Source organism: Ylistrum balloti, unplaced genomic scaffold (assembly GCF_031769215.1).
Source record: "Ylistrum balloti isolate Yb309-2 unplaced genomic scaffold, AGI_CSIRO_Ybal_v1 Utg370894, whole genome shotgun sequence".
NCBI lineage: Eukaryota > Metazoa > Mollusca > Bivalvia > Pectinida > Pectinidae > Ylistrum > Ylistrum balloti.
The window spans coordinates 76,685-92,583 of NW_026782508.1; the positions used below are offsets into that span (position 1 = coordinate 76,685).

General features: G+C 34.2%; 1 protein-coding gene across 2 annotated transcripts; it reads left to right on the forward strand.

Annotated features, from left to right (window-relative positions):
- The first annotated feature begins 18 nt into the window (after positions 1-18).
- Positions 19-14,819, forward strand: LOC132559351 (uncharacterized). Of its 2 annotated transcripts, XM_060223960.1 has the most exons (7): positions 19-38; positions 7,865-7,886; positions 8,368-8,861; positions 10,763-10,810; positions 11,789-11,854; positions 13,237-13,895; positions 14,528-14,819. In XM_060223960.1, the coding sequence occupies exons 2-7, from the start codon at positions 7,879-7,881 to the stop codon at positions 14,720-14,722; spliced, it is 1,470 nt and encodes a 489-aa protein (XP_060079943.1). In that variant the 5' UTR covers positions 19-38; positions 7,865-7,878; the 3' UTR covers positions 14,723-14,819. The 2 variants fall into 2 exon arrangements, with proteins under 2 accessions (XP_060079943.1, XP_060079944.1); XM_060223961.1 differs by lacking the exon at positions 10,763-10,810.
- Positions 14,820-15,899: the final 1,080 nt, after the last annotated feature.

Genomic DNA, 15,899 nt, shown 5'->3' on the forward strand with positions numbered 1-15,899 from the left:
CCCATCAATGTGAAAGAAGATTTTTATATCAGGCCAAGGTAAGTGTATACATATGTAAACCATGTATAAACGCACCAAGTCGTGTGTGTGAGAGATAGTAGATATTTCATAACTGTGTGTTTCTACATCTTTTCTGGACACGGTGTACCTGTATCATACTTTTGAATGCTACATTTGCTATGGGGCGACGTATGGGTAAGGTCGGGGACGTAGATCTGGTTAGGTCGTGTGTAGTATTAGGTATTATTACCTCAGCTTTTATACACAGTACATTAAAACCTTACATAAATTGTGAGGATCGATGAATAAGTTTCAGAATATGTATAAATACAGGATTTTTTTTAGTGGTTATGAGTATATTACTTTCGGTACACCTAATTGATAAACTAAAAAAATAAATTCCTAGTCAGAGAGATTCTGTTTAGGAGGGTCACTCCGTCGATCCCTGCCTTAATACTGCAAAGATGACACTAATACAAGATAGACCGGAAATTCCTATCTCTAAAATGATAATTTAATGTAAGTATTCACATTTATTATGCTGTCATTGGTATTTACATTTTAGAGACAGAACGGACGTTACCATAAAAGTTGTAGAAACGAATTCACTTTGAATGTAGTAAATTAAACAACGTGTCCAGACATAATGGGTTAATTTCAAAACAAAACAAGTTTATTTACCGAACTTACCTTCTGAGACCTTACAGTTTGCTATATTCAAGCCATTTCAGTGGTTTTGTTTACCTGTCCGCTTCGGCTTATAACTTCAGTGGCGTTGACACCAATTAATTGCATACAGGAATTCGAACCACTCGGAATAGCCCGAATGGACATTACCGGGCGGTATATGAAGTAAAATTGATCTTGTTACTGTACATTTAAGTAATATCACAATTCAAACAAAACCAAAGTTTAAGTGTACCCTTCACGGAAAAAGTATTTGTTTGAACATTTGTGAATGAAATATGCAAGAAATCACATTGACGATCTAAAAATAACAACATCTTTCTGTTAATTCAACACTGATTTATTGTACAAAATATCCAAGTTTCTCTGCAAAACCCGTTCACAATGAGCAAAAATATCATAAATGTTCCTCTCATAAATCCTACGGTCGTCCTTTTGGGCTTTTTAAACAAAGCAAAAGTATATGTTAGTGCATAATAACGTAAGAAAATCTCAAACAGTAAACTTTATATAATATAAACTTTATTTATTTTACAACAATTGCGAAACAAGTTATGTCAACTTATACTAATCACTATTGTTGGCCCGGATGTAAGCGCGCCAGGGGTCTTATTGTGGGAGGAAACCGGAGTACCCGGGGAAAACCCATGTGGTCAGGCAGGTGACCCCTTACCTTTTCACGTCCGTTCCGGGAATCGAACCCCGGTCGGCTAGGTGAAAGGCAAGTGCGTTAACACTGCGCCACCCGACCACCCTCAAACAATCACTTCGGTGTTGACAATATCTAAGTATATTGTCAGTGGTTTGAAGCAAGGTGCCTGAAAGAAAATCCGCATTTGGCCTCGTTACATTACGTTTCTTTTGCCGAGCTACAAAATGGTCTATAAATGATAATCAGTACTGAAAAAAAATTGTTATTCGTTATGACCCCAAATTTTCAGATTAATGTACACAGAGACGTATATAGACTCTGATGTACAATATATTTGGGCAAATTTTATGTAGAAAGTGTAATTTCACCAAAATTTTCAGTATATAAAATTACTTATGTAGTAGTGTGTATATGGGGTAGAATTGATCATGTTTCAATTCTTTTAAAAATATTGATATATCTATGTAAGTCAGAATAAAGATAACGTTTTTTCTTTATTTGCAGTTAAGATTAATCCATTAAAAAAGCGTTTTGTTGTATATCAAGGACATGCCTTGTAAGCACTGAAGTGCTATGAGATACCAAAACAAAACATTTCCCAGATGTTATTAACTACGATGAAAGCTTGCACGATCAAATACCAGGAAAACAAATTATGCTGACTTATAACATCTTTGTAGGATTGAGATTAAACATAACATCATATTCTGTCTATTTTGATGTAAAGTTTATTTTGAATTTTTGAAATGGATATTTCTCTCAAATAATTTACATACATGCATATTAAAGAGAAACCCGTATATAGTCTAAATAAAGTATAATACAATTTGACGAAGGTTCCAATTTCTGATCTAACGTCACGGCTTAGATTTTATAACTTCGATGCAATGGGAGTATAAGTCTCCTTATAGTCATTAGTGGGATTAGAAATAAAAATACCGGTACATAATGATGTCATTGGGAAATATTTTGCTTTTCCTTGTGCGATATAAAGCTGGGGATGTTTGATGCGCGTTAGTATGATTTACAGTTCTGTTGTAATTAACATTGTTCTCATTTTGGGAACATTACCTTCCTTTCTCTTGAATTGATCAAGATTTACACAGAGGGTTATACATATTTTTTTTTTGTAATTTTTTTTATTTTTCCAAGATTTTTCAGTACATGTACATAACACAAGAGACACACACACACAGACACACACACAGACAGACACACACACACTTAAGTCATGAGGATGATGACAAAATCATCATCATCCTCATCATCATCATCATCATCATCGTGATCATTATAATGCAATCATCATCATCTTCATTATTATCATCCTCATCATCATGAACATGTCTTTTTTATAACTGCAAACATCATCATCATTATCACCATCATTATTATTTTTCTTTTTTTTATGTTTTTTATTTTTACACTTAGACACCATTTACTTTCACAACATGACACATCCACAGGCGCTTTCGGTATATATTGTACACATATAATAAAATTTATCTTTTATGCTCACTCATACACCCTTACATTTCACTCATACACCCTTACATTTAACTCATACACCCTTACATTTAACTCATACACTTTTACACCTCATTCATACACTCTTACATCTCACTTGTACACACTTACACCTCACTCCCACTCTTACACTTTTATACCTCACTCAAATATATTTCACTGTACTGATACATTAAAAAGGAAATAAATAGGAACAACAGACTGACAGACTGAAAGACAGACAGACAGCTAGACAGACAGACAAACAGATAGATAGACAGATAGAAAAGGGATTTGAGAGGATAGATAAGAAAATGGAGGAAGGGAAAGGATGGTAGTTACTGTTAAGTTGTATATAGTGTGTGATAGTAGGAGATCAAAAAACTATACATGGAACTTTGTCAGAGACTGGCAATTTCTGAAATTCCTACATGCGTAAAAAATATCATTCTAAAATTTTAGTTAATTTTTCCCATTTTTTCCAACAATTAGAAAAATTTTCTTCAGCAGTCTGTTCCTTACTATGAATGATATATTTCTGGACCTTATAGCGGTCAAATATAGAATAAAGAAGTGCACTTATATTCAGGGACTTGTGCAGACACCTAGTTCTGTGCATATATTGTTTTATCACCAAAATGACTTGATTGTCTGCTTTGTATCAAGCATTATTGTTATTATTTATCTTGCCAAAAGGTATTGTTTGCTTATTTACCGTAAAGGGTATAAATAAAGCCTCCAAAACCCGATCTAGATTTTGAAATAAGTTTTGAACTTCATCACATTCCCAAAACAGATGCACTATAGATTCTCGATCAGAATTACAGAAGGAACAAAAAGGATTATTTACTAATCTTGCTTTAAACAAGAAAGAGTTTGTAGTTAATATACTGTGCAAGATTCTAAATTGCAACCACTGTAGTTTTGAGCTTTTAGTGACTAGATAAGGAAGTGAATAAATACAGAAGCACTCATCTTTACTTATATCAAACAGACCATCCCACTTTTCTTTGCCCTTTGCTTCAAGAGTGGTTTTACTGTTTAAAAAGTCATAAAATTGTTTTGACCCATTAATTTCTTTTATAAATAAAGAAATATTCACTGGTAAAACAGGTCTGGCTAGTTGATGGTCATGTGACTCATGGTTTGATAAACATTTTCTAATTGCTGAAACTAACCCATTATACTGCAACAAGTTAACATTGATATTATATTTATAAATAAATTCATTGTAAGTAAATAGAGCTTTTGTACTTGAATCTTTGACAAAGTCACCAATAACATAAATGCCCTTTTCATGCCAGTTTGGATAAAAAAAACTGCTTTACCACCAATAGTTATATCATTATTGTGCCAAACCGATACTAACAAAAGTGACTTCCTCTTTATTTTTTTCATATTTTCACAGCTCTCTAGTCTGGACCATGCCTGAAAGATATCTTTCCAAAAGATGTTTGTACAATTTTCCTGACTTACTTTTATATAACTGATTAGTCTTCTCAGATTTAATGATTTCTTCAAAAGAGTATTCCATCTACTACTAGACAGATATAGTCTACTTACCCAACTTAATTTTAGAGAATCAATAAAATTGCTGATATTGAGCGTTTTAATGCCATCAAAAGCATAATCATGGGTTGTAATCTCTCTTTTCACTTTATCAATCTTACTGTTCCACAAAAATTTATACAAAATTGTATTAATAGTCGTCAATGTTTTATTGTTTGCATTTGGTAGCGATATAAATAAGTGGTTAAACTGTGAGATAATTAATGATTTTATCAAATAAACTTTCCTAATAGGTGTTAATTTTCATCTGCTCCATGTATTGATAAGACTTTTTAGCTTAACTATTTTTTTTATCAAAATTAAGCTTTACCAATTCATGGAGATTTACACTAAACTCAATCCCTAATAAACAAAATTGTTCTTTTCCACATTGTAAATTTATATCTGGTAGGAATTTGTCTTGGCTATAATTTTTACTCCCAATCCATATGATTTCTGTTTTATCAATATTCATCTTTAAGCCTGAGATATTTTCAAAAGTATGAAGCTCATTTATTGATTCTCTTAAAGACTGTTCAGTACCATCTAATGTCAAGTAAGTGTCATCTGCATATTGGGATAGTAAAATCATTTCACCATCAACCTCTACTCCTTTTATAATTTTGTTATATCTGAATCTAATTGCAAGAACTTCTGGACATGGAATAAAAATATATGGTGCTATTGGATCCCCTTGTCGACAACCTCTTTTGATATCAAGAAACGAAGAAAGATTCCCCCCTTGATTTACAGATGCACCTACATTTTTATGAAAAAGCTTCACCCAATCTAAAATATCATTACCAAAGCCAAAGAAAATCAATACCTTTTCTATAAATATCCATGAGACTGAATCAACCGCTTTTTCAATGTCTACCATTAATAACATACCTGGAATATTATTTTCTTCTGTATAACTCATAACATCGAATAAAAGTCTTATATTTTCACCTATATACCTACCTGCTAGAAACCCAGTCTGATCCTTACTTATAATTTTGCCAAGCACAGATTTAATCCTATTAGCAATTACCCCATATGCTATTAAACAATATTTGATAAAGTTATAGGCCTCCAGTTTTTTATAAAGTGACGTGATTTGTCTTTTTTAGGAATACAAGTAATAATGCCATGACACTGTGTAATTGACAGTTCCCCTTTTGTATATCCTAAGTTTAACAACCGAACAATAAAATTACTAAGTTGTTTCCAGAAGTGTTTAAAAAATTCAACTGTATAGCCGTAACACATTCTCTAATTCTCCTTGTAATTTTTAGCTTACCTGGCCCAAAGGACCAAGTGAGCTTATGGCATAGTGCGGCGTCCGTCTGGCATCCATCATTTTTTTATTGAAGCAACTTCTTCTGAAATACCAAAAGGTGTAGAGTTATCTTATTTGGCTGGAAGGTTCCTTTGATGAAGCCAAACAAAGTTTGCAAAAAGAAATGACCTTGACCCATATTCAAGGCCACAGAGGTCAAATGTGTTAAAACCTTTAAACGACTTCTTCCAAAATACCAGGTGGCCTAGAATCATTATATTTGGCTGGAAGGTTCCAATGATGAAGTCCAACAAAGTTTGCAAAAAAAGTAACCTTGTCCCATATTCAAGGTCACAGGAGTCCATTGTGTTAAAACCTTTAAACAACTTCTTCCAAAATACCGGAAGGCCTAGAATCATTACATTTGGTTTGAAGGTTCTTTTGATGAAGCCCAACAAAGTTTGCTAAAAGATATGACCTTGACCCATATTCAAGCTCACAAAGGTCAAATGTGTTAAAACTTTAAATGACTTCTGCCAAAATACTAGAAGGCCTAGAATCATTATATTTTGCTGGAAGGTTCCTTTGATGAAGTCCAACAAAAGTTTACAAAAAAAAAAAAAAAACCTTGACCCATATTCAAGGTCACAGAGGTCAAATGTGTTAAAACCTTTAAACGACTTCTTCCAAAATACCAGAAGGCCTTGAATCATTATATTTGGCTGGAAGGTTCCTTTGATGAAGTCCAACAAAGTTTGCAAAAAAAATAACCTTGATCCATATTCAAGGTCACAGAGGTCAAATGTGTTAAAACATTTCAACAACTTCTTCCAAAATACTGGAAGGCATAGAATCATTATATTTGGCTGGATAGTTCCTTTGATGAAGCCCAACAAAGTTTGCGAAAGAAAAAATGTTTACCATTATTCAAGGTCGGAGAGGTCAAATGTGTTCAAAAAATTTAAGCGACTTCTTTCAAAATACCGGAAGGCCTAGAATCATTATATTAGGCTACTATGTTCCTCTTATGGTGTCCTTCAAAGTTTGCTAAAAGAAATGACCTTGACCAATCTTCAAGGTCACAGGAGTCAAATGTGTTAAAACATTTAAACAATTTCTTCTGAATTATCGAAAAGCCTAGAATCATTATATTTGGCCAGTATGTTCCTTTTATGAAGTCCAAGAAAGTAAAAGAAGTGACTTCAAATGTGTTAAACTTGGAACATATGTACAGATATAGTAATGTTGGTCATAAAGATCCAGTTGAGCGATATACAGGCCCTCTGGGCCTCTTGTTCATTTGCCTCCACGTTCATTAAACAGAGTTTGAAGTAAAATTTTGTTGAAATATCATTATTGTTGTATGTTCTGTGTCGACATGCCAAGTTCAGTAATGTTGTTTCAAGTAAAATGGAAATTTTACTTATATGAACAAACGTATTAGAGTAATGTCATTTAAAATGTCCACAAACTGCGATTTGGTTTTCGAATTTTCATTCAACCTCAATTTGTTAAATGCTGAAAAACTTTATTTGTACTACATTACATAAACAGTTATATGGCAACAGGTTGAGGCAACTAAATTCAGGAAAGCTTGGTCAAGAACAAAAGAGACGAGATAGAGGAAATAAACCCCATTGTCAGGGCGTATTTTCACGTTATTTAATGTCTTTTTAAAGTCCGTTTTAATACTTATATATATCTAAGTGGATCCCTAATCTCATCATAAATATTTTGAAGTAAATACCTGTGTGGCTTTTCATAGTTATTTATGCTGAATGTTACAACCACACATGTGTTCGTGAAACTGCTGCTACAATAATCAAACCAAATCACAAAGAAATGGTGATACTTCATGTAGCCTGGCGGAATGGTTTTTATTCGGAAGAACGGACAAGAATTTTTTGTCAATCCAGATTATAAAAAAAAACCAAAATTGAAGAAGAACAATATTACAGGTAACATATCTGCTGTTAAATTTGTACTTCTCTCCTACAGAAAATAAAAAACAAACACCTTAATTACATTCTGAAGTTAATGTGATATTTTGAAAAGAACAATGTCTGAAATAGATTTTGCCAGAATTAAGACCATGCTTAAGTGTTCAGCTGATATTTACTTAATTAGTTTTATAATTAATGCTTCAGAATGCTATAGATTAACATACGCATCTGTTCCACATCATAACTTTTCTTCTCTTTCTTTAACAGGCATCATACAAGGAATGGCAAAGTAAGTATTTCCAATTTAAGATAAGATTATTAAAATAATTTATTATCTCAGTGTTAAAGGTTCTAGCTCCAGTCATTAGGCCACAATGCATTCAAATACATATCTTGTTTAGTTTTACTAGTAATACTATATTGAAATATAGTATCATTGGAAGGGCTTCATTTAAAAAAAAATCATTTAATGATATCTGGAATGGCATCATCTGAAAGTACTCCTTAGTTTGCCGGTTGTTTCTGTTCTTGTAGACATTGTTCTCACTTGAGAACGTGACATTAATTGGATTGACCAAGTTTACACGACGCGTGTCGGTGGTGAAGCAAAAGATGGGTACACTACTGGAACACCTGGAATTATTCTTTTTGGCCTTTTTTAGGAGTCTTCGTGTAAATCCTTTGTTCATGCCCTAGTTTGATTGAAATTGAGTTTGGATTATGATTATGTCGGCATTTTTAGTATTTTCTTGTTTGTTTATTTTGCCCAGGCCATCATCATTGTCTCTAACAGATGAAGAAAAAATATGCTTGGAACGTACTGAAACCTGTTGTGCGGACATTTTGAGAGAAGTAATCACTTGTAAAGTCGGCAGCACACAATGTCCTGTGTTTTGTAGGAAGTTATCAAAGGAATGTAAATCATTTACGGTTCCTCAATGTGAGTTACTTCGTTGTGGAGATACTGGTAATTTCGATGCAGCGTTGTGTATAAAAGTGATTAGGAAGATCAAAGTGATTAATCCTCGGAATGAACAATGGAAGTCCCAGACATCGCATGACGATCATTCTCTCTTTGCCTCTATAAAAAGAATTTTCCGGTTCCTTAAGGAAGCAGTTTACAGTCCAGATGAGACCAACTTGAGTTTTAAGGAACTTTGCGGTCAGATAGAAACTGCTTTTCAGGATATCCAAGAGGAGTTACATTTGGAACGTAATTTTGCACAAGATCTGAATACCATACTAGCACAATTGCCTCGACCAGGTGAGCATGTTGGAATGATTCAAGACTATGTCTAACACACATTTGTACAAAAATATGTATGGTATGCCTGTCAATATACATAGATGTTAATTGTCACTAGACTCACTATACGTTGAATATTGAAGTGATAAAACACTAAGGCTAAGGAAATAGTACCCGCGGAATAGAAACGTCCTAGAAAGACAAGGGTAATCTGATTCGTCCACAACGCCCGTCTTATAAAATCTCTGTCAATCCAGATTAGAACAAGGAAATTGATATAAAACAAGATGTACTCTACACTACTGAATAAAACAGAATATATATCAAAATTACTAGAAGACAAAGACCTGTCAACGAAATCGTCATTGTGAGACGATAAAACCAGGTCAACATATGAAAATGTTCAAACGGTAAATCAGGAAAATAGCACCAAGTACTCTTGAAGGCAACAATAAGTTTAACCCACTAGTAATTTTAGGTCAAACAAATTAATGTAACGTTATGGAAACGAGAACTGGGGAAAATTAACAAAATAACACCAAGAATATTAATGAGCACTGAATGATAGTTTCAGAATACATCATGTATTTCCAAAATGAAATCGTTATGACTATCACAAGGTTTTTGTCTTAGAATTCAACCTTCATCTCTCAGAAATCTTCGCCACAATTTTCTCTGTTAGATGTTGAAACCTATCAAGAAATTGTAATATTTGGAACTAGCCATAGACTGATATCCTTAACATAGATATAAAAAAAAATGATATCATTGTGTTTAAACAGATGTTCTTTTATCATAACTAATAAGAAAACGTGTAATGATTTTATGGCAACAATATCACCTTCATCAGAAAAAATGACCAGTGTGAAGCATATTAGCACTGAGGCATACAGTGTTCAAGAGGATAATAAATAACAGGCCTTTTGGTTGTAGTATAATCTTGAGTGAGATGTGATTATCATGTAGAAAAGAAAAATTGGTGACCTTTCATGTATACTTGAGGTGGTAACAATGCACTGTACCATAAAAGTTTTTGACGTTTTGTTTAAAATCTGGCAATAGAAGTGCACGAGACCATGGCCCTCTCGTCAAAGTACATTTCATCACATCCTCATATAAAATGTCAGTTTTTTATAAGGCAGTAACGTACTATTGTTCGGTGTCGTCCGTTTGTCCGCCCCTTTGTCCATCACAAACTTACATTTGTCTAGATGTCTTCTCCCACAGTTTTCAGCCGATCGTTTGGTAGACTTAAACATCATTATATAAAAAAGTACATTCTTGAACAGTAATTTGGTTCAGCACTATTTGTAAGAGTTACTGCCCCTCGTTTTCATAATAGCAGTCTTGTCTAGAAATCACCTTTCTCAGGTTTCCACTGATTGTTTTCCAAACTTGATACGCTGAATCACCGTACCATCAAATTGTGTTTTCTTGAACGACAGTGTGGTTCGACTGTCTTCCTGAACGGTAGTTTGGTTCAGTGGTATGTGGAAGAGTTACTGCCCTTCGTTGTGTTCACAATGGTAATTTTGTCTGGAAACAAGCTCTCTCAGTTTTCCGTCGATTTCTTATAAGATAATATTACCTCACATTTTCGAAGAATGCGTCAGTTTCTTTGAAATTATGATGAAGTATATTTTATTGTTGGTTAGTAATAAAAGTACGAAAATCCTGTACAATGTATATCTTGCTTTCCAATTTGCAAAGTTTCATTCACTTTTAATCTTTACTTATTGCTTTCCAGTATTGAGATAGTAACACCCGTTTTGAGGGTAGGTCTTTTGTTGTAAATACAACAAAGTGTAAAGGTAGAGTGTAACTTTTGATTAATCTAAGCCATCGCACTGACCTTGAGTATAAATTCAAATAGTTTTACTTATGAAGCTGAAAGAATAATGTGAGGTTTTTGGTTACAGCTGGAACTGATGTCACAGTAGAACATCCAGTCAATGACAGTGATAATGGTAAGAGTATTTTTCAGCTTGTTATTTAAAGAAAAACCGCAAGTTTTAATTTCTCGTTTTTAAGAATCTTCGGATGCGAATCTGACGTTGGCAACCTTGTGCTAGTGTTGGTGACGCCTATCATCAGGTTTAAATATTTAAGCTCTTTGTTCTGTTAGTGTTTCGCGTCACTGTCAGATAACCATCTGCATTTGGTCGTCGCTTGAATGACCAAAGTAATTAATTTAGCAGCAGCAAAGCAGACCTGTAGAACCCCCGTCCACCTTCTCTAGTAAATGTGCTTTGAAAACACTATTCCCGGTTGCAACAAAATTCTAAAGTGGGGTATTATAACTGTACTATGTAAGGCATGTGCTAATTGCATGCACACTTTCTGTCTTCATTGTGATAATGGATTTTTTATTTTCAAATATATGTTAAAGGTCAAGGTAACATTGTCAAAAATTTTTGTACCACCGGAAAGGTCTTGTCACAAGCAAAACTCATGCCATATATGAAAGTCAGCCTTCTTATCGTGCAATGGTTATGGACATAGTTAGAATTGACAAGCAGACAACATAAAAGCAATATGCCCCTGATCCAAAAAAATGATTGGACTGTGTACATAAATGAGGGGTGCCATTTTCTGTTATGCAACAACCTCTCAGTGAGAGGACGGCATCTTTGGTCAGCTGCATCGAACAGTATACCAAGTAAGATATTGAAGTTTATTTGGCTCTCTGAAAAAATAAAGTCAAAATTGGGGATGGGTTAAGGTTGGAAAACGACTTTAAAAACTTAAAACAAAAAAGCAATTCATGCTTTCCGTTTTGTCAAGTTTCAATCACTGTTAATCTTTGCTTATGGTCCTCCAGTATCAAGATAGTAACACCGAAAAAATTTGCTGAGCAATCGAACTAATAATACTTGGTTATGAAATTCAAATAGTTTCACTTTCTTACGGAAATAAAAGAATAATGTGGATGTTTTTGTTTACAGCTAGCATAATTTATGATCGGTTGGCGTCCCAAGTGGAAACTGATGCAGTAGCAGATAATGATATTGGTAAGATTTTTTTTTATTTTTAGATGTACTGGTGGATCTCTCTCAAATTTCCTATGTAGGTTCCCCCTTTTTCTCTAGTTTTGCACATCTAATTTTGAGACTGGTCAGAAAAAGAGAATGGCCGACAGATGGCCATCTTAGATTTTGACTTAGCACGATTGTTATCACTATTTCCTAAGATGTACGGGATGGATCTCTCTCAAATTTCTTGTGTACAATGTAGGTTATACATTGTCCCAAGTTGTGCCCATTTAATTTTGGGACAAAATTTGGATTTTGATTTTGTAGGTGTGTAATCGCTATTTCTTCAGAAGTACACTATGTATCTTTCTCAATTTTTATTTGGATGTTTTCCTTGTTCCCAAGATGTGCCAGGATAATTTTGGTACTGATCAGGCAAAGTAAATGACCAAGAGATGACCATCTTCGATTTTGACTTCGATAGTTGCTTATAGCTATTTCTTGAGAACTGCAGCATAGAATTCTCTCAAATTTCAGATGTATGCTCCTGTTGAGCCCTTGTTGTACTTGATTGATTTTGGGATTGATCAGTAAAAAAAAATGGCCAACAGGCGGCCATCTTTGATTTTGAAAGTTTGTTATTGCTACTTCTTGAGAAATACTGCATGAATGTTTCTCAAATTTTATGTAAATGTTCCTCTTGTTCCTTAACTGTGCCTGTTTGATTTTGCGACTGACCCCTAAAAATAATGGCTGACAGGCAGCCATCTTGGATTTCGTCGGGTAAAGGTTGTTTTCTCTATTTCTTAAGTACTGAATGATTCTTTCTCAAATTCCATATGTATATTCCCTTTGGCCTGTGCCTGTGCCATTTGATATTGGGATTGATAAGAAAAAACAAAATGGCTGCCAGGCGACAATCTTGGATTTGGCAGGTAAAAATTATCATCGTTATTTCTGAAAGGAATTTTCAAATTTCTTATCTCTTAGAACAAAAACAGAGAAAAGAAGGGAGGAAATCCAATTTTCATAGATCATATAAAGAGCAAACAATAATGGGCACCAAGATACCTACAGAATCTCTTGTTGTTCATAAGTATGATTTGATCACGTATAGTGGAAACGATCATAGGATGGATGTTGAATGTTTAAAAGATACTTTGCAAAATGTCGATAGGATCATAAATATGTTGAGTATATATTATTATTCCCTTTTGATTGTAATTATTGTTGTCAGTTTCCATTTCTGTGCAGTTTTAATAAAGGTAAAAATACGTATTGCTTCTTTGAACTGTTTGGTTTTAAAAGTAAGCCCATTTCGATGCAAGATTTTGTCTATTTAAACCCATGTATATGTGTGCACCGTAGACATATCAACAAACGCCAATAACCTGAGATTTATTGTTGTTTTAATCAACTAGATCCAGCTGAATACAGTTTTCTGTATCGTTTTACACCCACCGATTACGTAAGAGCTGTTGAAAAGATACGTTTGATCAGAAAATACAAAGACAGATTCCATCCCAATCTTAAGGCTCCTCAAAGTGATGTTATGGTGGTGTATGCCAAGCAGAACAAAGATGCCGTCGAGACATTCCGAAGGAGTATAGATGGTCATCCTTTTCGCCTAAACGGAAATAATGTTAAAGCAAGGGCAGTCTTATTTGACGATGAGCGGTTTGAGGGGACCGCTTTGGGATCACTTGAGGAGGCTTATAACAGGAGTACGTTTGCTTTCTTGTATTTGACAAAGGAGTTTATTAAAAATGACTATCGCAGACTTGTTGCAGATTCATTACTCATGGACTCCATAAACAATGAACACAAAAAATGGAGGGTTGTACCATTTCATACAGCAACTCGCGAAAGTAACTCATACAAAGTACCATTAGGTATCAACACCTTGAAGAGCGAATGTGTTTTTGAGCAGGATGAATTCTATTGGAATCGGATGGAGGAAGTTCTAGGAAACAAAATTCACGAGAGAGAAGACCGAGAACTTGAGATGCTTGAAGAGGAATACCAGGAAGCTGTTAGAATTCAAAACACTGATGAAAGACACAGACGTGGTTTGGAGAAAGTATGTATAATCCAAGTTGAATTTGATGAACATGTTCTGTAATGCATCCATTTGAGTAGATTATTTATTTGTAGTAACAGAATGTTGATTTCAACCTTTTTGATCAGATCTATTTATTCATCCGTGACGATATAAATTACCTTAATCCACTCGCTTTGTCCCTCTTCACGCCGATCTTCATGTGGTCTGGTTGTTGCAAGAACATTTCATACCATAAAAACAAAAATGCGCGTTTGTCTTATGATTTGAATTGTTTTTCAATATCACCAAAGGTTATTGTAATCATCTAACTTCTAGACGAAACAGGCATTATGACGTCACGAAATCAAAAGTCAGGAAGCCAAATTATTTCGCATTAGATATATGCTTGGCAAGGTGCACTTTAAATATACATGTAGATAGAAACTTGTATAAGTGAATAAACAGAAATGGCACAATTAAGATTTGAATTAAAACAGCCTGGCGACCTGAACAGCTTTTCGATACCTTAAGTCATGTTATGGAATTGGCCAAGAATGATCCTGAAAGAAAAAAGAGTGATGTTTGTTTGTTTTATTTTTAGTTTGTGTTTCATTATATACGTCATGTAAACTGATTTTACACATTACTATTTTTTCTTTTAATTTGTTCAGTTAAGCTTGCAAGATGAACAATTACCACATCATCGTCTTGGTAAGTATTTGTACAACCAGGGGAAAACAAAGACACTATTAAACAACTGTATTTTAAAAGATGAATTAAGTAAGTACTGTTTGAGTTTGATCACATTTCTTGTCATGTTTATATTATTAGTTAAACATTTACCGGTACTTTTAACAAGCAAATAAGTCCAAATCTTGTGATAAACATTTAAGCAAAGCCCCATTTGTACACCCTCGCATGATAGCAAAGAGGCTTTAACCATTTGCCTCAATCCGTGTGTCATTACGTCCATCTAAAACATGCAGTTGATTTTCCCCAGGAATTGTAGATGAATACATCTTGTAACTTGAAATTTGGATTCATCTCGGGCAGTACTAAACTGTTGTGTTATGAATTGGTCACCATGACGTATATTTCAGATTTGCTTAAAAGTTTTATTTAGCATTAGGTTTAGACTTTATTTTCTCGTCTGTTGCTTTGAAATTGTATATCAATCAGTCTCGACTTCACATGTGCATATATCATGAGCAGCGCTACATTGCTGTGTTATTTGTAGGTCACAGTGTCAAGTTATTAAACTTGGTTTGACTTAATATTCACAACATGACGGAGGAGCATATGCATGTTTCACAACATTCTCAATTTATATATAAGTTCGTCGCCAATGTTCTTTTACGGGGGGAATTGCATGGTTAACAAATGTCCATACTTCTTAATTTTGTATTACGTTTTCTGCATTGATTTGTAAATCTGAAGAGAAGTTTACAAAATTACCATTTATTAAATTTCGAAAAAGGGAAAAGACAACCTCATATGCTGACGCTCAGTATCATTACTAAATGTAATAACAGGCAAAGTCATAGAGACGGAACACCAGTAACTGGTTACCAATCAGATATTGATGTAACGTCTTAGCACTTCAAGCATTCAATTATCATTGATTTTAAGAGGCATTTTCAGGTAATAACAGTAGTAAAACCATTCATCAGATGACAATGCCTTCTGTACAGGATGTGAGAATCGCAATGATTCTCATGTTAGCTCACCTGGTCTTAAGGACCAGTAAGCTTACTCTTTGGGGCGGCGTCCGCCTGTCAATTTCCCCCCTAAAACAGCTACCTGTCATGCATGATTCAATCAATTTTGACCAAATTTTGTTCAAAGCATCCTGAGGAGAAAGGGAACTAACTTACGTATAAATATCGAGTCTGGCCCCTAGGGAACATTTGGGGCGGTATCCAATACGGGAAATAAAGCAAATGCTTTAACGTCATAGTTCGGAAGAACTGTAAGGATATTAGCCTGATTTGGTGTGAAGCATATTTGGCTGAAGGGGCATCAATTTTGAATAAACTGGGATAT

Bases quoted from the DNA above. Each gene is read 5' to 3' on its own strand.
- LOC132559351 (XM_060223960.1), top strand. The intron at 11,855-13,236 runs GTAAGATTTTTT...TTAATCAACTAG, and splicing joins AGTAGCAGATAATGATATTG to ATCCAGCTGAATACAGTTTT. The intron at 13,896-14,527 runs GTATGTATAATC...TAATTTGTTCAG, and splicing joins ACAGACGTGGTTTGGAGAAA to TTAAGCTTGCAAGATGAACA.